At 40.0% G+C, this 27874-nt stretch overlaps 2 protein-coding genes across 5 annotated transcripts in view; one reads left to right on the forward strand and one right to left on the reverse strand.

Moving 5' to 3' along the window:
* Positions 1-27114, reverse strand: part of RARS2 (arginyl-tRNA synthetase 2, mitochondrial) — a 41399-nt gene extending 14285 nt beyond the window's left edge. Inside the window, exons 1-12 of one of the 3 annotated variants that reach the window (XM_072855428.1) lie at positions 26990-27114; positions 25998-26071; positions 25273-25378; positions 21355-21438; positions 17986-18083; positions 16831-16886; positions 15195-15278; positions 11444-11520; positions 7643-7798; positions 5592-5698; positions 4879-4974; positions 2450-2510 (exon numbers count right to left, since the gene is read on the reverse strand). In XM_072855428.1, coding sequence (XP_072711529.1) covers positions 2450-2510; positions 4879-4974; positions 5592-5698; positions 7643-7798; positions 11444-11520; positions 15195-15278; positions 16831-16886; positions 17986-18083; positions 21355-21438; positions 25273-25378; positions 25998-26071; positions 26990-26992 — 1002 coding nt within the window. In that variant the 5' untranslated portion in view covers positions 26993-27114. Of the gene's footprint in view, positions 1-2449; positions 2511-4878; positions 4975-5591; positions 5699-7642; positions 7799-11443; positions 11521-15194; positions 15279-16830; positions 16887-17470; positions 17550-17985; positions 18084-21354; positions 21439-25272; positions 25379-25997; positions 26072-26875 lie in introns of those variants that run through there. The other 2 variants (XM_072855427.1, XM_072855429.1) reach the window with 2 other exon arrangements.
* Positions 27115-27154: 40 nt separating this feature from the next.
* Positions 27155-27874, forward strand: part of ORC3 (origin recognition complex subunit 3) — a 36627-nt gene continuing 35907 nt past the window's right edge. Inside the window, exon 1 of one of the 2 annotated variants that reach the window (XM_072855425.1) lies at positions 27155-27298. In XM_072855425.1, the coding sequence (XP_072711526.1) occupies positions 27275-27298 (24 nt within the window). In that variant the 5' untranslated portion in view covers positions 27155-27274. The remainder of the gene's footprint in view (positions 27299-27874) is intronic. The other variant, XM_072855426.1, reaches the window with a different exon arrangement.

A 27874-nucleotide genomic window follows, 5' to 3' on the forward strand; every position in this document is an offset into this window, starting at 1 on the left:
ACAATCCACATAATTAAAACGGCATGAAAACCAAATTTGTTAAGAAGGATGGAAATAAATACTAGAGTACCACACAACTTCATCTCTGCCTAAAAGTAATACTCAAAACATGGATGTGTAAGTAGGTTAAAAAAGATGAACCTGCAGACACTACCATTTCATAAAACTACTTTATTTTCATAGCTTCACAGCATGGCAAAAATAACACAAATGCTCAAAAAGAAGATTCATATTATGAAGAATGGCAGGTTTTTTTCCTTACAGGCCCCAAAATTATACATGTCCAAATGTAGTCTAAGTGGTTAGCTTTAAGGGAGAAGTTTGCAGTCTGACAGTGTGGATTATATTTAATTCTTCATATATAAAAGTGTTTTCATCTCCTGTTTTGAATACAACATTCAATGGAATCTTAGCACTTCTTTAATAATACATGTCACATTTTTAAGTGTTTTGAATATTTTGCTCATATCACTGCATTTTTATGAAATAAGTAGGACTATTTTAAAATATAAATTGGTGAATGCACTGATTTACAGCACTACAACTAATAAACCAATTTAATGTTCTTTTAAACAAGTTGATCTGATGAAAATAAGATGATCTTATGAAGTAAGACTCAAGAGCCTCTAAATAATTTTCTTGTAACAAGATAGGGATTCTGAAATACATCTGTATTTAATAATTAAAGACTAAAATAATTGGTGTTCTTACTTAAACCCATTAAATCCTCCTGCCTCTGGTAGCACTGAGTAAAGTCCTAACCCACTACAAAGCACTGCCACAAAACAGCAGCAAAACTCAGCAAGGCTGGCAGTTCCCTCATCAGGCTATCTGTCCCACAAACTCTCTTAACAGTTCATGTTGTCACCCTCTCATTTTATGACCCACTTTCTCAGCCCTCAGAAAGTCAGAAATGATAGAAATACTAACCATGTTATCCAAAAACTATGCAACCTTAGCAAGGCTGAGAGAACAGGACTAGGCAGACTAATCTGTCATTTCCAACTTGAATGAGACATTGATTATAATGGTCACATCGATCACGCCACTGTCTGGTTTTGCTGCCTATCTGTTTGGACTAGGAATAGATCAAAGAGGCCCAGGCAAGGAAGTGAACAGTTACTGGAGTTCAGCTGTGAGCAGCCAGTCAGCTCAAGACTATTGCTTCTGTACTTGCTCACTCCATCAGCTTAACATTCAGCCCTCATCCTAATTTGTGCAAAATACCCAGTTATTTTCTTTCTTTCTAATTGTTCCTTCTCCCTTGGTCCCTACTACCTCATGGTATAAAAAATACAAATAATTACCTGCCCACATGAACTAGGCAGGAAGCTTCCTTAACTCCTAATGCATTGCAGTTTCACAGCCACACTGTTCTTCGATGCCAGTGAATCTACTATGTTGCAGTCAGTAGAGGTAACCTCCCCCCAAAAAACACAACAAAAAACCTCCTGTTCTATGACCACCTGTGGCAATGCCAAGTTAGTGGAAACTTCCTGAAGACTGAAAATAAAAGGAGGAATGTGACTTAACTAAAAATTGCACTTTAAACTATCTGGGTATTTAATTTTATGCTTACTGATCTCTCCCCCTCCCCTGAATCATGGTATTTGTAACATTATACTGGCTTTTGAAAGAGTTGCACCGGAGAAGATTTATGGACATTACCAAACACATCACAAAGAACATGCCAGAAACCTGCAGATTTTTTCCATGGGTCTTTAATTGACTTCACATAATAAAACATGGTTTTAAAAATGTTTTTTCTAAATCTGGGAAAAATAAAATTTAAAAGCATCATGTGATATGTCCTTGGTAATACTAAAGCAAAAAAAGTTTCACACAAGTGAGAAGATGATACTGCTATTCACTACTGATACTGCTGGAATTGTCGAAAGGCAAAATAATCAAACCAAGAAACATTAAAAAAGATTCCCTGTCTACAACTGCTCCAGATTGATTAAGCAGTACTTGATGTGCGATTTCTACATCATGAAACCAAGGCGCTGTTCAAAGCCATAAAAATTTACATTTCAGATAGCATATCAGGACTTTAGACTTAGATTCATTTTAGAACATTAATTTCTAAATTAAACATTTTACAACCCCTTATAGCACTAACAGCTTTTTCTGACTTGTTTAAAGATTAATTACAACATTTATATAGAAAATACAATGTCAATTGAGTAAAAGATCCTTTAAAACAAATTGCAATGAATTTTTAAAACAGAGAATAACTCCAGAGCTGATTTTTCAGCTGTTCTGTGGGTCATGAACTGAAATAGAACCAAGAAACACTGCCACGTTGAGGCACAGTTGCTGGGCAGTAAGGGCATCTATTTTACTGCCAAAAATACTATGTGCCAAAGTCATATTGGGAGCAAGAGGCCCCCTGGATTATTGGCAAGAGTCAGGCTCAAAAGTGTTTGGTGAATCTAGAATTACTTACCACATAAATCATAGTATCCCAGCTATGCTTATTCATTCGGTCTATAGCAGCAGCAAGATCTCTGAAAGAGATAATGAGAAACTATTTGGACTTCCACTCAAACATACCTCATTATTTGCTTCTTGGGAAAATAACCTACTCTTATGGAGGGAAGAGGACTGCCAGATTAGAGGGATCCATGTATACCTTACACACAAAAGAGGACAGGTATACTTTGTTCACAATGTGTTTGAAATGTTTTTTTAAACCACCAGTTATGAAAAGTACTGAGGAAAAAGTTCTGATGCACAGAATAAGTCTGGTCTCTGTCTGCCTACTGGGACAATCAATCAACTGGGAGACTTGAGAGAAACATCCCTCTCCTGGAAAACTAACACAGTGCTCAGTGTTAGGTTGTATGATAAAAAGCTCATGTTCACACACACAAAGTAGTACAGAGAAACAACTTGCTTGAGCTCCTCCCAGGGCTGTGACAGGAGAGCCATCAGCCCCATGTCCCAGTCTGAAACCCACCTCAGGGGTCACCAGGAGCAGCACTCTGGACCACCTTCTGACTGAGGGAGGTTACTGCCTTAAGGGACATGGGATGCAAGGGAAAAGCATTTTGCAATTGCACAAGACTTATTATGGGGTGCTTAGGGGAGGAACCAAAGATGAGAAAAGAGAGGGAGAAGATGATAAAAGGGGCAGGTGGCTTGTAAACAGATTGCTGGTTAGTATGTTTGTCCGGTTGTGCCCTGCGCCTGATCAGCACAGTCTGTCCTGTCTTCTCATTAAAATTCATTTCAAACTTTCCTGGGTGAGGGGGTCTCTCTCCTGTGTGCATGTGTGTTTGGAGGTCTAAGTATCAGCAACTGGAGTTGGGGACTACAGGTCATATAGGCCATGCACCTGTGGTGCCAGCAACTGAAGGGACTGGACGTAAGTGAAATTAAGTGATAGCAACTGGAGCCTGACCATGGGTTACAGGGGCCAAGGTGTCTCTGCTGCCAACAACTGGAGTGAGGGCACACACATCCGCATGTGATTGACAGCACATATCAAGCTGATCTAGCCAGCAAGTAGGTAAAGCCAGGTACGTGTGTGTCTTCAAAGATGAGGCACGCAGAGGAGTCTGTACTGTCGGTATCAGGAGGTCCAGGCCAACTGTCAGAGAGATCATGGGGCCTGGGGGTTAACCGAGAGACCCGCCTGCATACACGTGTGTCTCTATGTAGGAGGCAACAGGGGAGAGTGCTGATCCAGGGCCAGCTGCTGGATGGACCACATGTCTAAGCCCAGTTACCAGAGGGATCTGCTGTGTCTGTACCAGCAACTGCAGTGGGGCTATGGGCCTTGGGGGCTCGCATGCCCAGGTGCCAGCAACTGGGGAGACCTGGGGATCCAGGGGCCAGCTAATGGGCAGACTGAGTGTTGAAGCTCAGCTACTGGAGAGATCCACATTGTGTATACATACTCTATACATATAATACATATTTATATTACTTATGTAGATAATATATATCACATACATACCTGTGCACATATATACACACATACATACATGTATATTGCTTCACACTATTAAATCTTCACCCTAATCAGCCAGAGGGGAACAAAATGAAGCCATATGTGCTGTCTGAGCGCTGAGTGGTTTTGTCTCTGTTGCCCTGTTTGGCTGTCTCTGTGCACATTTGCATGCGTGCTTGTGTGCCTACTGGGAACAGCTGCGCAGTCTCACTACTGGTGGGACCTGTGGTCATGGAGCTGTGGCAGCCTTGCCTCCATCTGGCTACAGGATTCAGCAGCTGTGCAGGATTGTGCAGGATTGACTGCAGCATCTCTCTAATACCCTTGTCCTGAAAAGCTGTATACAGTTTACCCTGAGGGCTAGACATCTGATTTATTTACATTACTGGCACAAAGAAACTGTTAAGGCTTCCATATTAAAATACCCAAGAGGAATTTTAGGATACTGATGAGAAGGCAGGAAAACAGTGATAAAATTGATGGTACAGTGCTGGTGGTCCACTGAGTCAATGAAGACATGGCTGAACAAGCCTTTTTTTTCTGCATCACACTGCCAATAAACATTTTAAGCAACGGTCTTTCTAAAACCTTCATTATTTGGCAAGTGTTTATTAGATGAAGAGATCCCAGCTTTGTTTTCAAAGTCAGCAGCTGGAGAAAGTATTATGATTTATGGAAAGAGGAGGTTTACTAACAGACTGCTTAAGGGGAGGAAAAGTATTTAAAAGCCGGTGTTTTTCCTGAACCATTTTCAGCCCACCATAGTTACATTGCTAGTTCCAGTTACAATTACTCATTAGGCAAAGTGTTCCATCCCAGAAATAAAAAGCTTCAAAATCTGTACTATCAGTTACATATGTAATCATGTACAAAAGTTTACTGGCAAAATAAATGGCAAGAAACACAGATGGGCTACTTGCCTTGTTATATAAAGCGATGTCCCATCACTACGCATGACGGTGGAAAACGATGAGAGGTCTTTCTTTTCCGAAAGATCCACAATTCCTGTTCCTTTTCTATAAGTTGAGAGAAAACACTGAAGTAACTGCAAGCCAGATCCAAAATACAGGTAAAGTTCAGGTAAGATAGAGGTCAGAACCAAAATGAAGGCCTCTTGCCATAGAACCCCCCCTCACTCTAGAGAATCTCATTCTTTTCTTTGAATGACTGTACCATTTAAGTATTTTTGAAGACCGTTCCTCTAAGTTTGTTGTCACCACTGCTGATGCCAGGGAGCCGCCTGCCCACATTCTGGTGCACTCCATGACTACAGTTTCTGTCCCAGTTCAGCCAGGCAGCACATCAAGGCAAGGATCTCATCTAACTTGCTCGTTAAATGGCACATGCAGCTACCAAACTAATAAACAGCCTAAAAAGGCCATTAGGAGTTGAACACTGTAATTGTACCTAATTTGTCATGGCCAGGCTTCTGTGCCAGCCACAAGAAAAGGCAAACTTAATTTTTAGCTGTGATTGCACAAATCCTGTTGGCCTTCTACTAGAACAGCTACCAAAACCATCTAAAAAAAACCTCTTCCCTTTAGATGACGTACACACCTCACTCATATTTCATTTGAAATGCAAGTGAGTTGTTAAGTAAACTATACCAATAGATTGAATAATGAGTTCATACATTGTTTTCTGAAGGAGTCCTTTATCCTCCAACATCTTTAGAACTTCCCGGGACTTCTCTTGGTAAAATGATTCTCCAGAATATTCATCGAAGTGCACTCCTAGACGCTGAAAAGTTCCAAGAATATCAAAGAAGGGAAACATTGTTAGATTGAGGCTAATCATTTCTTCAAATTAAGTCAGACGATAGGTCTGTGTCACAGGTCAGATAGAGTGCAAAGATTAATTTTATTCCAGGAAATATCACTTCATTGTTAAAAGGAAAGGATGTTTGGATTTTGATTTAATCAATTTCTGCATTAGAATTAACCTCCCTGAGTTTAATACAGTGTTGGATATAATGTTCATGAGAAATTAGGAGTAAACTGGAGAGAGCAATTAGTACAAAAAAATGTGAGGTAGGCCTCTAACTTGCTGTGCTGGAGGCGAAACCAGTGGACTGCAGAGAAGTTACTTGGACTTCAAACCAATCCTATTTTAAAAGGATGCTAAAAAATAATAATAAAAAAAAAAGCAGGAGCTGCTCACAAACACTGCCGAGCACACAGAAATCACCATTACTAGGAAGGCTGAGGGTACACCTACGAGAGATAGGATGACCTTAACTGTCAAATCCAGGTAAAACGTAATAGTACAAAAGACAAGGTTTTTAACTGAGGGCAATAAAGCTGTCAGTCCATCAGCTCGATACTTATTTGTTTGAAAAGGAACTGGGAGAGAAAGATCTAGCTGTACCAGTCATCACGTGATCAATGATGAGTGACCATCATGATGCAGCTGCATACACAGCCCAGTACCCACTTACCCTAACAGGTCAGCTTTCCACTAGAATTATCAAGGCTGTGTCTCACTTAGGAGATCTTAACTTAGAGTACTTAGCATGAAGCCAGTGATATGTTTCAGGGAAGAAATTAAAGCACAGCCAGATTATCTGGATTATTGAGGAAGGGGCAGGCCACTTCTCTTTTAACTTTGCAGTCAAGGATAAAAGAAGACGTGACCAATTTCTACAAATACAACAAGAGGAAGGAGACGGAAAAGAGCAATTTTAAGTAAAGAATAATACTAGAAGAAGGAAGTGGTATAAAACGAGTCACAAATTCTTTGGAGCTGTGAGTTAGAAAAAAATGTCTAAGCCCATCAAAACAGGGCACCCATTCCAGAATTTCATTGCAAGAATGTGGGAAAGAAAAACACTAGCTGGTTTTCAGATGGACTCTTGAGTAAGATACATAGCATTAATACCAGTAGACTGGATTCAGTGGCAGAAGGTGTATCTCACTCCTGTTTCCCAAATTTGTAAGATTCATTCTGTGGTCAGTGGCACAAACATCTCCCACGAAACTGCGGACACTGGCTCCATTCTTGAGATTACAGTATGCAACAGATGGCTGTATATTAGCTCAGCTCAACCTGCAGGTAACTTATGCGCTGATTACTATTGTAATTATAGCGCAACTCCTGCTGCTATAATTACTTACACTCAATTTAATATGCAACATACACAGCTCTGCATTATAACATTAGATCAGAAGTAGTGGAAACAGAGTTATCTCCTAATAAAATTTATTACATGAAAACTATTAAATTTAGTGGGTTGTTGCTGACTTCAAAGATAAAGCAAAACTGAACAGTATTTATCTAACACTGATTTGCTTTGTTGCCTAGCACCATACTCCTAGCTTCAGGGCTTCTGAGAAGGGAGAATTAGTCAAAGGGTCAATTACATGGACTCCATTAAACAAAATGTATCTAGGCTGTCAGCAACTAAAGTGACAGTCTGCTTGGATGTTAAGTCAACTACCGTGCTTTTTCCAAACAGAATGGGGCATAACCTGGCATATTTAGAAACACGTTCCCCACAACAGCGTAAAGTTTACTGGAAAGGCAGTGAATTGACAACATTACAGCAACCTCTGTTCCTGAGTCAGTTTGCTGCAAAGTCAGTCTCTTGGATGCAAAGGTGCTGTGCACTGTCAATTAGATTGATGGAGCAAGAGATAAAGAGACCATTTTGCCAACAACACAGAAGCAGCAGTGGATGATTTGTACCTTATAAATTCGGATGTATTCCTCAATACTGAAGTCTCTAAATTGTTTCCAAAGTGACAATGTCAGCTCATCGTGTTCCTCCAGTTTTCTAAAGAAATCCTTAGCCAGCTTTTTTGTGTTTTCATCTTCTGCTGCTTTGTTAATCTGCACATACACCTAAAATATAACAGCACTGAAAATGTTGAAAAAGTATAATCCTCTCCCTCCAATAAAAATAAACAGAGAAAAGTTCTACAAGAACAATACAAATACATGTAAAGATGACATTTGCAACATCAAAATTTTAAAGCCATGTTAAAGGAAAACATTTCCTATTTAAAGGATGAATGAGTAGTCCAAACTCCAATAGGAGAATGTGCAGCTTATCTTGAAACAAGACTAAGGCCATAATTCCTTACTGCTGTCGCTATCGTCCTCTTCATTACCTTGAAACAAACTGCAGCAGCAGGATATAGAAGAACTAATTTATGCATGAAAGGGAAATCATCACAGACTTTTAAACCAGAGACTTTTCTTCAGAGGACCACAAAGTTGATAAGACTCGATGTTTTACAAGCTCAATGCCCCACCCCCACCCCAAAACAGTTCTGATCCAAAAGCCACTTACTTCCAGTACTATGCACCCATACTAATACATGCTGTCTCTCTCTGGCTGAAGTCAAGCGTAGGAATGTCAACATCTGACTAGACACGCACATATGCACTGTCAGTTTGCTCACAGCATTACAAACTCTTGTAACAGCCAACTTTATCTATGTACAACAAATTTGGCTCTCCAGCTTGGGGAAGCCTGAGGGGTGACCTCATTGCAGTCTACAACTTCCTCAAGGCAGGCGGCGGAGGAGGAGGTGCTGATCTCCTCTCTCTAGTCACCAGCAACAGGACACAAGGAAATGGAATGAAGCTGCATCAGGAGAAGTTCAGATTGGACATTAGGAAAAGGTTCTTCACTGAGAGGGTGGTCGGTCACTGGAACAGGCTCCCCAGGGAAGCGGTCATGGCACCAAGCCTGTCAGAGTTCAAGGAGTGTCTGGACAACGCTCTTAGTCATATGGTTTAGTTTTAGGTAGTCCTGCAAGGTGCAGGGAGCTGGACTCAATGATCCTTATGGGTTCCTTCCAACTTGAGATATTCTATGATTCTATCCTACAATAACATATTCCTATATATCTAAAGGCCAAATATTTGCCCAAACAATGATTCCTTGCTTTCCACATGCAGCATTTTGAAAGCCCATGGAAAAGTTTTTAAAAAGTTAAAGTACTATGTAAAAATAATTAACTAGTGGTTACACTGTGTATTTAGACCCAAACAGTTCAATGCTGTTTAACTTTTAAGTCTTTGTAAGGGAGTTTTAATCCCCAAATCATTGCAATCTTGAGAAAAAATAATTATAAAAACTTCACTCCTGCAATGTTCAGACAAGGAATTGGCCAACAATACCTTGCTCGAATGGGTTCCACCTATTAAAAAAAAAAAAAAGCTTCCACAGCAAAATTCTTGAACTTCTCCCCTTCCTTTTATGTTCAAAGATTTTTAGAGATTTTAATAGGCAGTACTGCTGACAAGCCTCAAGGATTAATGTTTGCTTAGTTCTGCCACAAAAAAGAAATTTAAAGTAGAGGGAAAATTCAACCCTTTCCAAGAAGAATGTTCCCCCTCCCGCACCACTAGCTTCACACATTCTAGCACACTCCCCCCCCGATGTTATAAAGCAAAAATAATGCAAAAGACATATTTGCACCTGATTCTTGACCAAAATGGAGGGTGCAAAGAGGTTTGGAAAGGTACATTTGTCTATATATTTATTTATATAGAAATTGTGCTATGGAAATTTTCTTTTTAAACAAACTATAGGAAAGATTAGTTTCACACAACAGCAGAAAAAACACCACTTTGAAACATGTCTCAGGTTTTGATATAAACCAGGAATACAGCTGAACACACAGATAAAATTGGGAATATTTGAGAAACTAATTTGGTCTTAAACAATTACTGGTTTAGAACCTTTTGCAGTTGACTGAATACTGTTCTCTACACTTGAAGGTAATTTTTTTTAAGGTCATAAAGCCTACATGCTACTGCAATAGATATTCTTTTAAAGCTTCAGTGCAAAATTCAAGTATTTGAAATTTAAATCCTAAGAACGGACTGAAATTATAAATAAAAATTAGAGAATACGCAGCAATGCACAACCACAAGAATATCACTACTTCTTGTCATCTCTTTAAATCAGTCCTACAGCTCTAAAACACCTCCATGTTGAGAATCTATCAATTTTATTGAGCAGGCCTCAGGGATGAGGGAACAAGCCAACAAAATTTATATATGTCAAAGAAGCTGGCAAACTCAGAAGGAGCTACTCTGCCACATAAACAATCTGCCTAATATGTATTCAGCTGGAGAGTATCCAAGTATTCAAACACACAGTTTGTTCCTTTGCCAGTAAACAGATTTATGCAAAACAGTTATCCTGTGACATACTGTCTGAACACCGGCACTAGCAATAGTTCCCATATCCAGCTTACAGGGTGAAGCACAGCTCAGCTTTGTCATAAGAAAACACCTGACAGTGCCACACAAGAACCCTGACAAAGCCCCATTAACACATGAAATCTTTCTTTTAAAGGATGAGGGCTTGAACATTAGCCATTCAGAAAATTTTGTCCACCTGTCCTTATGGTTGTTGGGTTTGTGCAGGTAAGTATATAAGTCCTGTTCTCTTACGCATCGTATACGTGTTACACCCAGCATGATCGTCAAACAAAGATCACTTACAAGTATCAAAAGACTGATGAAAACATTTTTTGCTCATGACACTGTATGAAACAAGAAGTGACACAGGAACTGGTAAAGAGGAAGAAATAAATACTAACTCAGATGATATTAGGCATATTTGAATGGAGCAAACCAACAACCAAAATCATATTAGTCCTGGGAAAACAAGGCTTGTTAAACTACCTCAATCTTTATTGCTAACCTGGACAGTCTACTGACTCAGTTTTGTCGCTGAGACACAGAAATTAGATCTATAGCACTTGCACCATGCAGATGCGCATGGTGGGCAACCGAGACGGCAACCTCCTGCAATCAAACAGCCTTCCCTACTGCTGAAATGCCTGTCAGCAGAAACTGCACCCTCTAATGCTCCTGGCTCTTTCATGCTTATGGAAGAAAGAAGAGCATTCTGCAGTGCCAGAACAGTATTCTGGAAAGTGATGGTCACTCCTCCTTACCTATATATCCTAAGGCTCCATATTAGATACAAAACACTTTAAAGATCCTTTTCCCCAACCAGAGTGAATCGTGTATTGAGCAATGTAAATTAAACATTACTTATTCTAAAAATACTAGCAACAAGAGGATTTTTACACCATACATGCCACTTCTTTTCACAACTTTGGTAACCAACATACTACAGCACTAGATGCAAGACACCATTTCTACTGCAGTTACTACAGTGAGCTCAGTGGTCACCTATGCCCAGTTAAGATAGTTGATATCGGTCAAACCGGGTGTGGTGATAGCAGCAATCAATGCAACCTAAGTATCCATATTTAACCCTTACCTCCCTTATGGGGCATATTTTTCAGCCTAAAGATACCTATTTCCGCTGTCATTGCCCAGTGAAAACTGTCTCTGCTGCCGTGGCCCAGGCTAGCACCGGCCCTTCAAGCAAGGTAGTTTAAATCCGATGTAAGTCTCATCATGACCCTGCAGACATACCATTCTGTACAAAATTGACAGCTAAGTAAAATGGACTGTCCCCTGAACTCCCTAGTTGGTCTTCTCTGAACTTACCTCAAAAAGGTGTTGTAAAGGACTGGATTTTAGCTTGTCTTTGTTGCCGAAGCGTTGGAAACCAACACCCAATAAGCCTTGAATAACAATTAAATACAGAGTTAGACAACAGCTCAGACTATATTGCTTTCTTGATTAAGTTTATTTCATAAGCAAGTCTAGTCTTAACATTGTATGTAATAAATGTCTTACATTTTCAAACAATATAATGGTATATGCTACAAAAACAAATCAAAAGCATAACCTATTACTCCACTGCATGAAAAAACCCAAAACTATAATAGCTAGAAACTCGTAAGAAATACTATGTTGATTTTTCAGTTCCTCATAAATGGAATTTGTGTTTCTAGACTTGTAGAGAAAATTATCTTTTAAACAGCAACCAGCTGTAAATGAGAAGCCACACAGTGGAAACTGTCCAGCAACAGAACATGCTCAAAACTCCTTGTTTTGCTTCCTCCCTTAACAGTATTATCATTTCAAGGACAAGAGAAACTGGGACACAATATGGTATTCCACATGCAATATTTTCAAGGGAACTTTTTGCTGTGTGCTGAGAATATGCAGCTTTTTTCACGTATCCGACTTGGCTTCTACACTTTCCAAAAGCCATCTGAAAGGGCAAGATCCAAATTCCAACCTTATTGTCTAAATCAAAAGAGCCCATTAACTCATTCAGTAATCTAGCAATATTAACTCCGAAGTCTTTTAGATTTTCTGAGGCTGCTTTTAAAGCCATCTCATTCCTCTGAGCTGACAAGGACCAGGACTGATGTGAAGACAGCATCTGAGGAATAGGTATGCAGGTATCCCTTTGAAAAGCCCTCTGCAACTAAACAAATAGCACTGTCTCAAGAGCTTCCCTCTTGGAAGCACTGAGTGCAATAGAAGCCGTAGCAGTTTTAGGTAAGAAAAACAAGTTAGGGTTTAGGAAATAAAATGAGTCTAATCCTACTGAAAGGGAGTTTCTTTAAAGGACAGCTTGTTCTATGAGCAATCAGAGCCTGATTTCCTAATGATCTCTCTTAGGTATTAGTGTACCTACACATTCCACTTTTCAATGCTGGCTTCACACCCCAGCAAGACTGCCAGTTTTTACTCAGCCCAAACACATCCTTCCACACGTTTCTGTCTTCCCCAAACTATCCCCAGCCCTTGTTATACTCACCAATTATTGGCCAGATGCAGCATGTGTTGGGACTGCTTCTGACTTAGATGTGCTGACTGGTTAGCCGGCAGGCTAAACACAGAAGTTAACTTTCTCTCCCAGAGGGCACTACACATTGTATTTCTATCCCTACTCGGCTGCCAACTATCACAATACCAAAAGGAATTTGTTCTCTTGGAGACATTTTTCTTTGTCAGATCTGGCTAAAAGTCAAAATTTATTAGGAGCAGAATGACAGGAAGACAGATAGACAGACAGTGTGACTGCATAAGCTTTGTTACCTTAAGAAACCTGCCCCAAAACTGCCTAGAGGTTGAGGACTTCTCTGCCATGTTTCAGCAAAATATGTTTTCAATTATTATGTTTTAAAGCCTCTGACAATAGCAGTTGTAATAGAAATGCTGACAGATCATTAATTATAGCACTACTTCTGGGAAAGGACCATTATAATAATATTCCTATGCTATAATTTTGTGAAGCATGACTATATTATTTGTTATAAAACCTGTCACATATTTGAGCTGAGCCAGCCCAAATAAAGAGGGGAGCATCCATTTTGAAAGAAACAGTTGGAACTACTAGGCCAAAAGCATGATTCTAACAATTGTGTGGTGGACAACAGGTACACATGTAAATAACAGGCATTGTGATCTTTATACCTTCAGGAAACTCTGTATTAAAATACATAAAATTCCTGATAGTCAGACCTAGGAGTACAATTTAGTATCTTCAAAGACAGAGTGAATGAGGTCAGCTGAGAAGCCCTTTAACCACATTGCATTTCATTGCTTAATTGTCCTTGCCACATTCATTATACAATAGCATAGTGATAAAATTATGCCTAAGGGGCAAAAATGAATGAAATATGCAATGATGAAATTTGTTGAATTTTAGTTGAACTCATTCTGTATTCAATTCCTATGAAACAAATTCTAACTGAAGCAAAGCTCTGCTATAAACTAGTTTGATTAGAAACGGGATCACAAAGGACAAGCTGCGGAGGAAATAATTTAACAAAGGAAAAAAATATTCTATTACTGCTCTCACAGTCATAAGAATGTTTTACTCAACTGCCTAAAACCCAGGGATTTACTCTAGAAGGAGAATGGATAGAACTGAATACATTTTGGTTATGTTATCTACACTGCTGAATCTGAATACATAAATAGAGTAGAAGTAGGGTATTTCCGCTAAGTTTTTAACCCAGCTCTGTTCATAACATTGATTCATTGATGTCCCCATAAACAGCGGTACCAGCGAAACTGGAAGGGGAAGCATAAGGGCTGGAATGACCAAAAGTGACCGCTAAATAGACATCGCACTTTGTGTTTGCCATTTAAAAATAAATATATGGACACTGTTTTCAGAACCTACTGCAAAAGATGTAGGGGAGTTTTATAGTTTTCACAGGTGTACCAGCTTTCAAGAACGAGGAAGTGGGCATGACTGCCTTCTTTTAAATGCCTAAAAATATGTCAAAACCAGCTTTTGGGGGGAAATTGGAAAAGGAGAGGAGAATATGGATCAATTTAAAATACAAAATTAACAACAGAAATCAACAAAGTTGTGAATCCTATGGATGGGTCAACTGCCATATAAGAGGGATATTTACAGACCCAGCAATCGGACATAAATGATCTCTGGTCAGGGAATAAATATCAAGCCATGCTAGGCTGCACATGAGAGGATTTTTCAGTGCTCACTTATGTGATGGACATTTCAGAAGACGTAGGAATGTGTATGTGTCTGCGTGCAAACGCACATGCATGCCAAGATTGATAGTCTTCTAGGGCCTATTCACTTGCACATTCTTCACCTACACACCTTTCTTTTGCTACATTTTAAAGGGAAACTGAATATTTTGGGGGAACTGTTGGGATATCTTTAAAGATACAAACTCTCCAGGCCTCAACATGCCAAAATGAAGTTGCTATGGAAGTTAATTATGCTCTATGAATAATGAACTAGTTTCCAGAGGGAACAAAAAAAACAGATAAAGAAAACGCTACAACACACATACAAAGACAACCAAATATAAAATACACATTTTGTTGCAATTATTCTGTCATTGTGTATACAGGTGTGGCATAGCTAAGTTAGCAAGCTTACTCTTCCACAACTGTTACGCATGCAAAATCTGAGTAAGGAAGACAGTATCACAGTAGACATGCAACAGCTATGGTAATATGTACCCATTTTGTCTGGAGGCAGCAACAGAACTCTGTTCAGCTATGAGAGCTCCAAAGGTATAACTAGCACACTCAGAAAATATTTATACTGCCCTTTAAAAATAAACTCCAAATTACACATACGTAATCTGAGAGAGGAGCTACTGAGGGACAGAGGGTAAATTTCCTCCTGTTATTTCTTGTACAGTAGTGTAGGTCATACTGCTGATGAATCAGTCTGGATTGCTTTGTTCATATTTTAAGGAGATTAACTACACGTTGCATGCATGGAAACACAGTATTACTCTTTATGAGCCCAGAGTGAATCCAATGGGCCTGCAAAAACTAAAGCTAGAAACCTAGACCATATCACACAGTAGAAAAGGGAAGAGAAGAAACAAATATTAAAGCATACCAAACTGCATGCCCCAGTCACCAAGGTAATTTATTCTTATTACTTCATGTCCCAGTGCAACTTTGAGATTTGCTATAAAATTCCCTGGTAAGGAAACAAAATTGGTATTATTATTCAGTTGTAGGTAGCCTCTTATCCCAACAAAACAGTTTTCTGTTTTTGTATGATCTGTATTAAAAATGAAGAAGAAAAGCAATCAGATGAACTACTCCACAGAATTTGCTAAAATACCTCACACCTAAAAGAAATAGTATTCTAAGCAGGAAAAGAAAGGCCGTGCATTTGAAAGGTGCCTTAAAGTGTCTTATACAACAGTGATAAAAACATACACGTGTATGTGCATGCACATACTGCAAAGTATATGAACATGAAAAACACTTTTTAAAGTCTTCTTGTATTCTCACAAATATGTTGCAGTATACATAATTCCCGTTACAGTCAGGCAACCTCATACCAGGAGGTTAAGCAAGTACTCAAAATTCACAAACTGCTGTTAACTGTGATGTTAAATAGAGAACATCAAGTCCTAAATCTCTATACTGCTGCAGCAGTGCTGAGCTCTGCACTTAACACAGTGAGTGTTATGCTGATATGCTCCAAACTTACCGTATCACACAAACATGTCTTGGTTCTAACTGTTATTACAACAAAAACCCTTAATCTTTCTCCTGAGCTTAGCTACAACCATAGAATTACAAAGAAATACCCGCATCCCATCCTCTCTTTGCCGTGCTTCAAGGGTAATTTTTAATTACAATACTGATGTAAAACTATGCAGAAAGCTTTCTCTTCTTCTGTTACTATAACACCATATTATACCTTGCAATTACTTTCAATTCCATTCTCTGTAGTCAATTAATCCTCTTCCTATTGGACAAACGTTGATCTACAGAACTATTTTTGAAAGTGTTTTTTTTCTATAGCAAAGGGTCCAGAAATGGAACATAAAGAGTATGTTCCAAGTTATGTAATTTCACTCAATTATCAGTCCATGAAAAGGCAGAATTATTAACTTTATGCAATTAATAATTATACGATACATTAAATATAATTAAAAACTAATACATTATTAGCTGCACAGATGCTGTAGGATCTTCTGCTAATAACCTACTAGTTTTTATTGTCAGAGAGGGAAAGGAGGGAGAAATAATGTTTTCCATATGCCATTAGAGTGCTGCACAATGAAGTTATTAATTATTCCATTACAAATTACAGCAACTGCGTTAGTAATACTGGCATAAAGTAATTAACATATAAAAGCAAGGTTTTTGCAAGACAGCCACCAAGACATAACTATCTGACTGCTGTGCAGTCCAGTGCAAATTGGAAATTTAAAATTCAAAGGACTCTCATAACACCTCAATGAAAACTGCCCTGGCTGTCTTTGTAGAACAATTTTAAACGACTTCATTTAATGTTCACAGTCATAAAACTCTATTACGTGTGACTTAATAAATCTGCCAGCAACACACCACGCTCTTTTCTTCACTGCATAATGAGCAAAAGGTTTTTAATGAGCAAGTCAAGCCTGACTCGGCCACTCCACTAGAAGAGTGAAAGGTTAGCAGTGTTCCCCTGTCAAGTGAAGCAGGAAGACAAAGAAGCCCTTTTAGGGCACAGTTAAATGCATACTTACCTACTATTGTGGAACGCAAATGTCCTATGTGAAACTTTTTGGCAATATTAGGGGAGCTGTAACAAATTTTCACAAATAATGTTTGTTCAATGTACAAGACTGCCAGATCACCAAGTCAAAAGAATTCAACTCATGCATATAGCAGAAGAACTGAAATAAAACCACCATTTTCAATTTTCCCTTAAAATTCCCTGGTTAGCTTGTGTTCTAGACAGCAAATTTTCCTATCCAACCAGCTTTTCCTCCAATATCAGTTAACAGCCAGTGTTGCAAGGAAAAAGAAACCACAAACAACCCCACAACAAAGAATCCCCCCAAACCCAACTATACTAGTGACAAAGGACTTGCACGACCTTCTCAATTTTTACATGTTTTGGACATACGGCTCATTTGCCTCATACCTTTATTAGACATAAATCTAATACCAGGACAGGAAACCTTGTGTACAAGAATCAGTAAGTAAAATCACATCTCTTCTACCAACAATGCCCCCCCCCCAAAAAACCCTGTACCCACAATTATTGGCCCCTGACAATAAAATGGAAGTTCAGCTATGAAAATTCACGCTCCAAATTAAAGCTTACTTTCTGTGACTATAGAAGCCTACAGAGGGAGTATAAGTGAACAAAAATATTTATACCTAAAGAGATCTGAGTCAGACACTTTTCATTCCATGAGCAGGTGACAGTAAACAAAACTGCACTGGACAGAAATTTTGGGGCCACAAATTGAGAATATTTAGCAAGACAAATGCCTGGCTGCTTTAGCAAGTCAGGGAGGAAGGTATCAAGCTGAAAAAAGAAATGGGTTAGCAGCTGAAAATTCAGATCATGTTTCTTGATAACAAAATAAAAGAAGCTGACTTAAAACGTGAATGCTATTATGCACTAAATGAGACTATTCTTAGTGGAGGGCAGTGTGAGGCGTGAACTCTTTAAATACCAATAATACATTCTGGGAAAAAGCCTCAATTCCCTAAATATAACTTATATTCTACTTGGCAAATATATCGGAGTATCAAATACAGCTGAATATAATACCATAAATATGGTTTAACTTCACAGGCATCATACATTACAACAATGAATATCAACCAGCAAAATATCAATCAGCAGACAAGGCAATTTTCCCAAAGGACTCATCACACATGCTTACCTGAACTCAACCACTGCCTTTTGTCTAGGCACTGTAGAGAAAAGTTCACTTTTTACTCCATACTCTGAGCCTTCTTTCAACACCTGCTGCAACACAGTCTAAACCACAAGGAAGATTAAAAAAAAAAAAGGAAAATATGTTTCAACAACAGAAAGCATGATCAGGAAAACTGTTTACCAGTCACACAAGAGTCTGATCCCACAGCCTTTATTTACATTAGCAATTAGGTGGCTAGTCTGTCAGGCAAACAAGATCTCATATGTAGATGAAAATGCCATTAACTTTTGAAAGCTGAATCTGATCAATTAAAAAGTTAGAGATATTATAGGCAGAGATTTTGGTGCAGATCAAGGCTGATTTTGGTAGAAACTTAAAAGGAAGTGGAAAGCCTAGTTCTTAATCATTTTTTAGTTACATAACATGAAAGGGCACAAGAGTAACCTGGGGGGTAATTGGTGGGCAGGAAAGGAAACTAAGTCCAGGAACATGCGTAGAACAGTGACCTCATGTAAAATGAGAGAGTTCTCACATAAATAGGATTCTAACTAGGACCCTCACCTCTCCTAATTCAGGTAACACATTTTTAAATAAAAACAGTACCTTATAGAACTCAATCATAGATTTGGATGAAAAAGTAGGAGAGCTTATGAGCAGTAAACTTGACTAGCAAATTTACCTCATTGTGCAGACAAATGTTCCCAACAGGCTTTTTTTCTTCTTTTTTAATTAATAAAAAAAGCTACATACCATACCTCTGGGCTTCCTCAGAAGTGTCCTCTTCCCACAAATACATCTTGTCTAGGCACACTTTGAGGCATTTGGCCATTTCTCTGAAATTCTTAGGAGTCCTGTCCTATATCCAAGGTTTTTGTCGAGGTGTGAATACAGGGGACACCCGCTGTGCACGGCACAGCCAGATCATGTAGGTCCAACCCTTTGGTACATATCAGACCTCCCACACACTCCTTGTGACTGAGGGCCTGCAAGAAATCCCATGAGCTCTGACTGCCTGAGCATTACCACGCATATGCAGGTCACCCGAGTAGCACATGAACACATTTCTTTTGCTTCAGGAAATGTTGCACAGAAGTACGGGAGTTCTAGTCTTCATGATTATCACTGAAGCCAATTTAAGAGACAAAACAACTACTACAGAATCCTCTCCATCGGTTCACTGCAGGTAGACTGCAACAACAGCTCATGGAACGTTTGGCCATTCATAACTCCAACAGCATATTTAAACATCAGCCAGTGGTTTAAGTGACACAGACAAAAGAGGCTTAGCTTTTTCTAATTTTGGTAGTATAAATTTAAACTGCTTTCATTGTTCATCCCAGAACATGAGGCAGATTAATGTTTCTACCTTTTTCCAGTTACTTTGCATCACTGTCCACTATATTTCTTCATTAATGCTTTTTAGGAATAGCATCTGCCTAATATTCTTTTCCTTTCCCATTGGAAGGGAGCATGTATATACAATAGGGAAGCAGAAAAACAGGAGACTTCTGCAAGAATTTAAGCCTCCTCAGAACTACCAAGTCATTTAAATCTGTAACAGGAACAGGAAAAAAGCCAGCCAGCTACTCCTTTAGTGCCAAAAAAATCCAACTATTCAATCTTCATGTGTCCAAACACCCCTTCTTCCCCTCCCTCACCTGCAAGTGTGTAAGGACACTGTGAATGGTCCCTACAAAGGTGCGTCTACTTTCAAAGTATGGAGACTGTAAAATGCCTTAAAATACTTCCTCAACAGCTTGAACACAGTTTGTGGGAAGAGGAATCCTATGCTGATTTTATTATCAGCAATGCATTCATACAGCAAGGTAAGTCCCTGTACATACCCTACATACTTCAGTTTGTCAGACAGATGCCAATACACTACAAAACCTAATATGTGAAGCTGTATGTATTGGACAAACTTCCTGAAGATAATAGAGGCCTTTAACAATGTGAAGTAAAGTAGATATCTCATTCCATTCAGCAGAAGCTTTTCTTTTTTTTCTCCTCCAAAAAGCACCTTAAAATTCTTCAGCAATAGATATGGAATAAATTTTAAAAAAAAGGAACTGCACCTGTAGAAAAACCTTTAATTCTGTTCTTATTACGGCACCTAAGAAGGTAAGCTTACACAGAAATAATCAAATTTACCCATAGACCAATTCTCTGTATCAGTGAAAGTCACAGCTAGGTTTTATCTCCTCCTCTCTCCTCAGTGGCATAATGCAAGATTGCATGTCCTAATTCCACATTTTTTCAAGCAAAATTCTACTAGGCCAGACACATAGTTTTGCTTGAATCATTAAACTGACTAGAATCCCTACAGATACAGTATCTTTTGAAATCCTGTCCATGAATAAAATTTATCACCATAACTACTCTTTCAGTGAACAGTCAGCTGCTATGTTCTTATCAAGATGGACTAATTATAAATAGCTAATGAAAAATTAAAGGGATAAAGCAACTGACTGATAGGCATGCCTAAGCATTAGCAATTCACAAGAAGAAAGGGTCTTCCCATTCAGGAGAAGAGGACTACAAGCCTAAGTGACTCAGTGGAAGTCCTGATAGGAAGAGGGCTTCGCCAGTATTAGGTAAGACCCGATTTCTTGCCCCTAATTCACATATAGTTAATTTTCCAAGACCACAATATCATTTTCCACAAGAGTTGCTAAGCCTATAGATTAAGGCCATGAACAACATCACAATGGAGCTTGCTCCACAGTTAGCTGAACTGGCTTAGCAAAGCTTTCATTCGGTCACCAGTCTAACAGTACCAGCCATCCACTTATCTTTATGAAGCTCTTGCAAATAATCCAGACAGAGTACAACTGAGACACTACTCTTACAGACTGAGCGGTATCTTCCTTTCATTAAGTTACTGGTTTAACAAAAGAAGCTTTCAATTTCAGTCACGCATTGGACTTTGAGGAATATATCTTCCCTTTGTTTTTTAAGCGAAGTATGTAATGATAGATCTGCTATCAAATACTTTTATTTCAGGTGTCTTTTCATCATACTTTTCTATTTTAAACAACAGTCTTTACATGCAGGATCAAAACTTTTGAGTTGTATACTGTAGAAACCCAAAGCAGATGCCAAGCCTGCCTTTTAAAGCAGGAGAGATGAAAAAGAGGAGTTGTGATTATCAGTGAATGGTAAATACATTGTTTCCTCATAAGGATAAACTTTTGTGAGCCTCATTGCAAATTCTAGGCCTACATAATAAATCAGCAACAGGGATCCTCGAGGAGAACTTACAAAAGACAGTTTTACGTAGAAAATACCTTTCTAAGACGTCAGTAAGTATTCTATAGTTTTATATTGAGGAATTTATTTTTTACCTTAATGCACCTGAAATATAGTACTCACCTTTGCTAATAATTCCCTGTTTATTGTAAAGTTTACTGTTCCTGGACCAGCACTGATTTCACTCACTACAGCATCACATTTTAGCTAAAAGAACAAAACAAAACAGAAACTCTACATGAAAAAAAATAAATTGGAAAATTGTAATTCAACACACTATAAATATTAATTTAATCCAAAATAAACATTAAATGTTATTTATTGGTTTGAAGCAATCACAAGTGGATCATTTAATCCATCCTGTTGGCAAAAGGGATGATTTTATTATTTCCAATCCGTGCTTAACAGCTCTGAATGTAACTCAGCCTGAAATGTCACACATATGTTTTACTTCAGTCCCTGCATGGGTACAGTCTGTGTTTTATTTTGACAGGAAGCAGTAGTTGATCCCTTTGTACACACATAAGCTGAGATACATTTGACAGTTTACACAGTACCTGATAGCACTTTAAAAAAAAAAAATCAAGATCAATGTCTTAAAGCAAACCTGAGACAGAAACAGACAGCTGTTTCTTGAAGTTTATGACTTTAATGACAATGTTCTACGGTATCCAGTGATACAAAATAAAGATATTAAAGGCCAATTTATTAAAAAATCCATTTACACTTTCTATAAGGCACATGTTTTGAAAATTCTGAACCCATAAGGAATATTTGGGCACCCAACCCCTAATGCCAACCTCCTCTTTACACATATTTTGGTCTCTTCACATGCTGAGAATTTTGGGTATCAATCTGTCAGGTTTGAGAGTTACTTATTAAACTAGCTGTCTTTCATAGCCAAGAAATTGTCTAAAAACAAAAAGAGCAGGATGAAAAGCCTATAAAAGACAGCACAATCACTTTATCACTTGGTTAATATCTTTGAGAGGCAAGCTATACATTCCTACTGAAGCTCATCAACATGAAGAAGAAATTCTACCCCCATGCTAGGTCTTCAGCTTAGACACTAACTTCACCAGGAGATGAAATCATGGTTAGCCTTGAAGGTCTTTAACCTTCACAAGCTCCAATAACAACAAATCCCAATGCTTATTCACAGGCTACATGAAAAAATATTTCTTGTATTGACTCTGAATTTCCCACCTTTTCATTTTAAAAAAGGTCCTTTTTACTTATAAGGAAGAGAGAAAACAGAAATTCCCACTGGACTTTCTCCATACCATTTGTTCTGCTAAAGGTTTTCTACATAATCTGTCATTTGTCATCTCAGTGTTTTTTATCTCTCTTTAATATGAGTGCTCATCTGGCCTCTCCATAGCTTTAACAACCTCTCCTCCAAGTGCCCCGTGGTTCTTTAGTAACCAGAACTCCCGTGCCTAATGCTTGGACCAGAATGCCACTATGCTGTACAGGGGCATAAAAACGCCACAACACAATGTCCCCTCCATAAGGAACTAACAGTCCAACGATGCAACGAGAACCAACCAGCCACATGAAGTCAAAAGCCCATGGAAACAAGACAATTCTGACCTTTCTGATGGACAATTTTCAGCATGTTGTAATAATCAAATGTAGGTACACAATTCACATAAAGATTGATGCTGCTATAGAAATCCACTGTAGAGCCCTACCCTATCTCCATAGGAACTTATACAATGTACCTTTGTCTAATAAGCAGGGTGTGGCTGTCAAAAAGCAGAAGTGTAACTGATGTATTACTAGTCTAGTTAGTAAACCATGAAGAACCACTTGGATCTGCCAAAAAGGTAGGAAAGTAGGAGAAAGGTAATTCTGGCAGGGGGAGATTGTGACCACCAATTCACAGACCACCTACCCAAATTATACCACTGACTCAAATGATGAAGTTGAAGAACAACAACTAAGCATGCGTACTAATTTACATGCTAGGTGAAGAGATTTTAACCAATCATTTAATAGAAGAATACTGCATACATATTAGGAAGTTGAATATGTTAATGCTTTGTGTATAAATAACTGTTAATTTGAAAGCTGTGTGTGCTGTCTTGGGACAGACACCCATATCTACGCAGATATGCAATAAAATACCTCAGCTCTGTGTGTATATTGGCATTTCGCACACCGGGTAAACGAACCCCAATTTTTGGGACAACAAGCACATCGGAGCACATTATGTTTCATTTAGTATCACGTTGCCTAATTATTTAGGGTATTTTAGTCAACAAGAACAATTTCCACCTCTTCTGCCTAACCTAAATATCTGTATTTCAAATACTGTGACCTATTACCTCAGAAGTGACTACGAACACACTGTTGAACCTTGAGGCACTCTATCAACTGTTTATCATGACAAAAACTGATAACTGCCTACATTTTTCTGTCTGCTAGTTTTTGATATGTGGTCATATTTTGCTAATTTCTACACTGCTTATGTTCTTTGTGGATGACATGACCAGTCTAAGCAAATTATATTAAATGCAGCTCCTTTATCCACCACCCAATCCAGAAAAACCATTCCTAAGAGATTAATGGAATTTTTTTTCCTTTGTCTAACCAGCATGCTCTATTCAGTTTTGGGGCTTATATTGATGGCCTGTTCTTCTTTACTGTTACAACTGCTCTTCAATGCAAAGATGTAGGGCTAAGTGTCCCAAGTTTATTTAATAAGCCACAAACAATAAAGGAGAGAGACAATTTGTGGCTCTCTAAACACTGGGAAAAGCAGCTGTTTTTAAAGTGACAGACTAGACACAAGGAAAAAAATTGTTACCGTGATGTTACAGTCATTGGAACAGATTGCCCAGGGAGGCTGTCAAATCCTGGGAGGCTTTCAAAACCTGATAGGATTTCAAAAGTCCTCAACAACCTGCACTGAAGAGGAGATGGGAACAGATAACTTCCTGAGGTCCTTTCCAACCTGAATTACTTTGTGGTTCTAGATCATCTTTAAGTTGTTTCAGAACTTTTGGTCATACATCTGTGCACCATCAGTTCTTCTTTCACCTGAGTCAGAATATTCCTCTGTTATGAGAATGGGTCCAAGATGCGGATCTCTTCAACATCTCAGCAGTGAAGAATGACATGGGGAAATAGTTTAGCTTCTCAACAGTATTACAACTGTTTTTATTTGTCCTTTTTAACTCCTGATCATATAGCAACCCAACTGATTACTTCTCAAGCTAGCTCTTTCTGATGTAGATGAAGAACCGTTTGCACTTTCATTATTCAATCTAGCTCCTCTTTGCAACTAACTTTGCCAACTAAAACAGGGGTTTCCTAGTTTATACTCCTCTGCATTGGCATCAGCAACATGTTTTTAGATTGTAAATTATTTTTTTCCACTCAAATGATCCCTCAAGCCTCAGCATCACCTTTCTGAACACTTTTGTTCAACTTTATGCATGCCAACTTCTCCAGATTTTTATTTCCTTCCCTTCCTTCAAGGTTTGTGTCACTTCTGTAGACCTTGTTTTGCATGCTGCTTCTTTTTTATGCTGTAGTTAGTCTTAACACCTCAGCTAATGCCATTTCCCAGACTAACACACCTGAAAAAATTGCTGTTCTAAGAAACCTCAATTTCAAGCAGTTAGGGATTTGAAAGTCTGGCCTGTTTGTCCCACAGGCTAAATTTATCCATTGCCATTCTAGCGCTGGATTTTGCAGTCTTTGGTTTTCCAAGACACTGCATACTCAATTTCTTCCTCCAGTTTTGGGCAACAGTACAGACTATGGCATACCCTTCAGATACCCTCCTAACTTCACAAATATTATTTACTCTCAATCTATTTGAAAATAATAATTTCACAATAACCTTAACTAAAACTGCTTCTCCAATTCCCTGTGAAGATTCTGTGTACAATTACACTAGGTGCAGTCATTAAACTGCTCTGACCCAAACAGATGCTTGGACAAAGAATATTATTTACCTTATGATGCCTATTACACCTCTAGTCTGTAAGTTCGTTATTGCATAAATATATGATTAATGCATTAGCATACCCTTTCAGCTAGCTTTTGAGCTTGAAGATTAAGGTCTTGTGCGAAGCAATCACTAGAACTGTCTTCTGTTACAGAAGCAATGGAAAGCTGGAAATCAGCGACGTGCCTGAAAAAAGAATATACGAAAATCAGGAAAAAAAACAAACTGTTGAGATGATGGGTAGATTTGGCAGATCCAAGCTCGCTCTGCATATGCGAGTCTAATTCCCAAGCATAACCTAGTCACAGATACCTGAAAGTTCACTATGTTTAGAAAGCTGCAATAGAAGGCCAAATATTACCTTTGCTCTAATACAATCAGAAAGTAGATATGGTGAGAACACCATTTCAGAATAAATAAAAATTAGGCTCATGAATAAATGTGATTTACTTGCTAACGTTATTACATCTCTCGAGCAGGACACTGAAAAAACCCCATTATAACTTCACATTGGTTCTAAGCAGTTTCACATTCAGATCATTAATGCTGAAACATCTGCCATTCAAGCACTGCCTACAATTTGTACAGCTTGTTAAGCAATTATATTTGGTTTGAGCTTGCTTGAAAAAATACAGTGATTTAATTAGATTTAGGTATCTTCTTATAATTGCATTGGTGTATTAGCTTCGGTTTGTTTTTTCTGTATTTCTTTTTCCCTAAAGTCCTGTTAAGCTCTTGCAATAATAAGCACAACAGAAAATAACAGAACATGACACAACACCGTAAGATAAAATGTAAACACTACCGTTTTTTGGAGACGGGAACTGCAGATATGGACTTTATTAAATCTTCTGGTGGCAGATCCAAAACCTTTGAAAGCTAAATTTGAAATAAAAAACAAAGTGGCTTAAGCAAAAAAGATCCAGGAAAAGTATCACTCCCTGTTTAAATAGCCATGGGGAATGCATCATTTGTATTTGAAAGCAAATTTCAACCCAGATAAAAAAGCAAATACTTATTAACTATTATAGGCAATACAATAAAATATGCAATACAAACCCCAGAAATGTTAAAGGAGCCTTAGAAAAAGCAAGACAAAACACGACGTATAGCTGCTTTTTTTTTATCTTTTCCATCAAGGATCCCATCAAACCCTCGCATGCCTTTATCTAAGTCACTACACCTCACTTAGCTTATCCCGCACCTAGTAAGCGGGGGACAAGGAGGCCCATACCATGCCAGGGCCTCACTAATAAGCTACGAATGGCTGGGCTCTTGCCAAGATGGAGAGTCTCCTGGTTAACTGCTCACAGGGAGAGGAAACCGAGTCAACGCTGCCGGCACAGCTGCATGCCTGGTGCGGGGCAGGCGGTGTAAGGGACTGTGAGGGGACTGTGAGGGGACTGTGAGGGGACCACGGGCCCCGCGGCCCTCTCACACCTCCCGCCAAGGGCCGGGCGGGGGCGGGGCACCCCTCACCTGCAGCCCCCAGGAGCGCGCCCCCCCGCCCACCCGCCAGAGAGGGGTGGGGCAGGGAAACCCGCGCCGAGCCTCTTGGCAACGGGTCGGACCCACTATAAGACGCTCGGAGGAGGGGGGAGGTGTCTGGGTAAGGGCACAAATGGGAAGTCTCGGTTATGGTGCGCCCCTCCTCCAGGCAAGCGGCGGGAGGGAGCGGCGTACCTGGGAAGCGATGCTCCTCCGAAAGGAACAGGCTGCCATGGCTGCGCCGTCAGGCGGAAGGTCGCACCCCCCCCCCCCTGCTTTCCGCCCGCCCAGGGGCGGGCTGGGCCGTACCATTCTCAGAACAGGGGTGGGAGAGGGAGGAAGAGCCCATTGGTCCCCCTTTGCGCGGAGGGGGTGGGCAGAGGCTGTCCCACTGCGCAGGGGCGGGGGGAGAGCGGCGAAGCGAGCGCGCCAGGCCGGAGGGTTTGACGGACAAGTAGGGGGCCGGGCGGCGTTCACGGAGTGCGCGTGCGCCGCGGGTCGGTGCCGGCCTGCGCGGCTCCTCCCCCTGCGGCTGGGTCGGCGGCGGGACGGCGTGTCCGGTACCGCCCGGGGCCGGGGCGCGAGAGGGGCGACATGAGCACGTGCTCCGTCTCCAAGGTGAGGGGGGGTGGGGACTGCCCGCCAACCGCCGCTCCGGGGGCGGACGGCCGCCCGCCCGCTTTCGCTCCCGCCCTGCCGAGGCGGTGGGGCGGCTCGGGGCCTCGTACCGCGGCGGGCGGCCGGGCGCGCCGGCCGCTCCCCCGCTTCGGCGGGACGGGAGCTTCGTCCGACCTGAGCGGGCCCCCTCGGAGCGGTCCCTGCCGGGCTGTGTGAGGAGAGCAGCGGGTTGTGCGGGTGCTGAAGGAACCGACCCGCAGGATTGCCCTGTCTCCCTGTCGCGTCCTGCGTCTGCTCCTCTTCCTGCCTATATCCGCTGCCGTTTCCCTCAGCCCCTGTGCCCAGGCTCCCAGTGGCCCTGTTCTGCTGTCTGTTCCCTTCCCTTGCTGTGTCAAGGCTTGGTGGCTCTTCATCCGTGCCCTGACGCCCACTCGGTCCCGCTTTACCTAAGGCACTTTTTCTTCTCACAGTGATCAGTCAGCTCTCCTGCCTTGCTCCTCGGTCCTGTTGGCACACGAAAAGCGCTCGCACTTGAAGTAAAGCTCACCCTAGAACTGAGCAGTAGTGTTGTGGCTG

The sequence above is a fragment of the Ciconia boyciana genome, chromosome 3, assembly GCF_034638445.1.
Source record: "Ciconia boyciana chromosome 3, ASM3463844v1, whole genome shotgun sequence".
NCBI lineage: Eukaryota > Metazoa > Chordata > Aves > Ciconiiformes > Ciconiidae > Ciconia > Ciconia boyciana.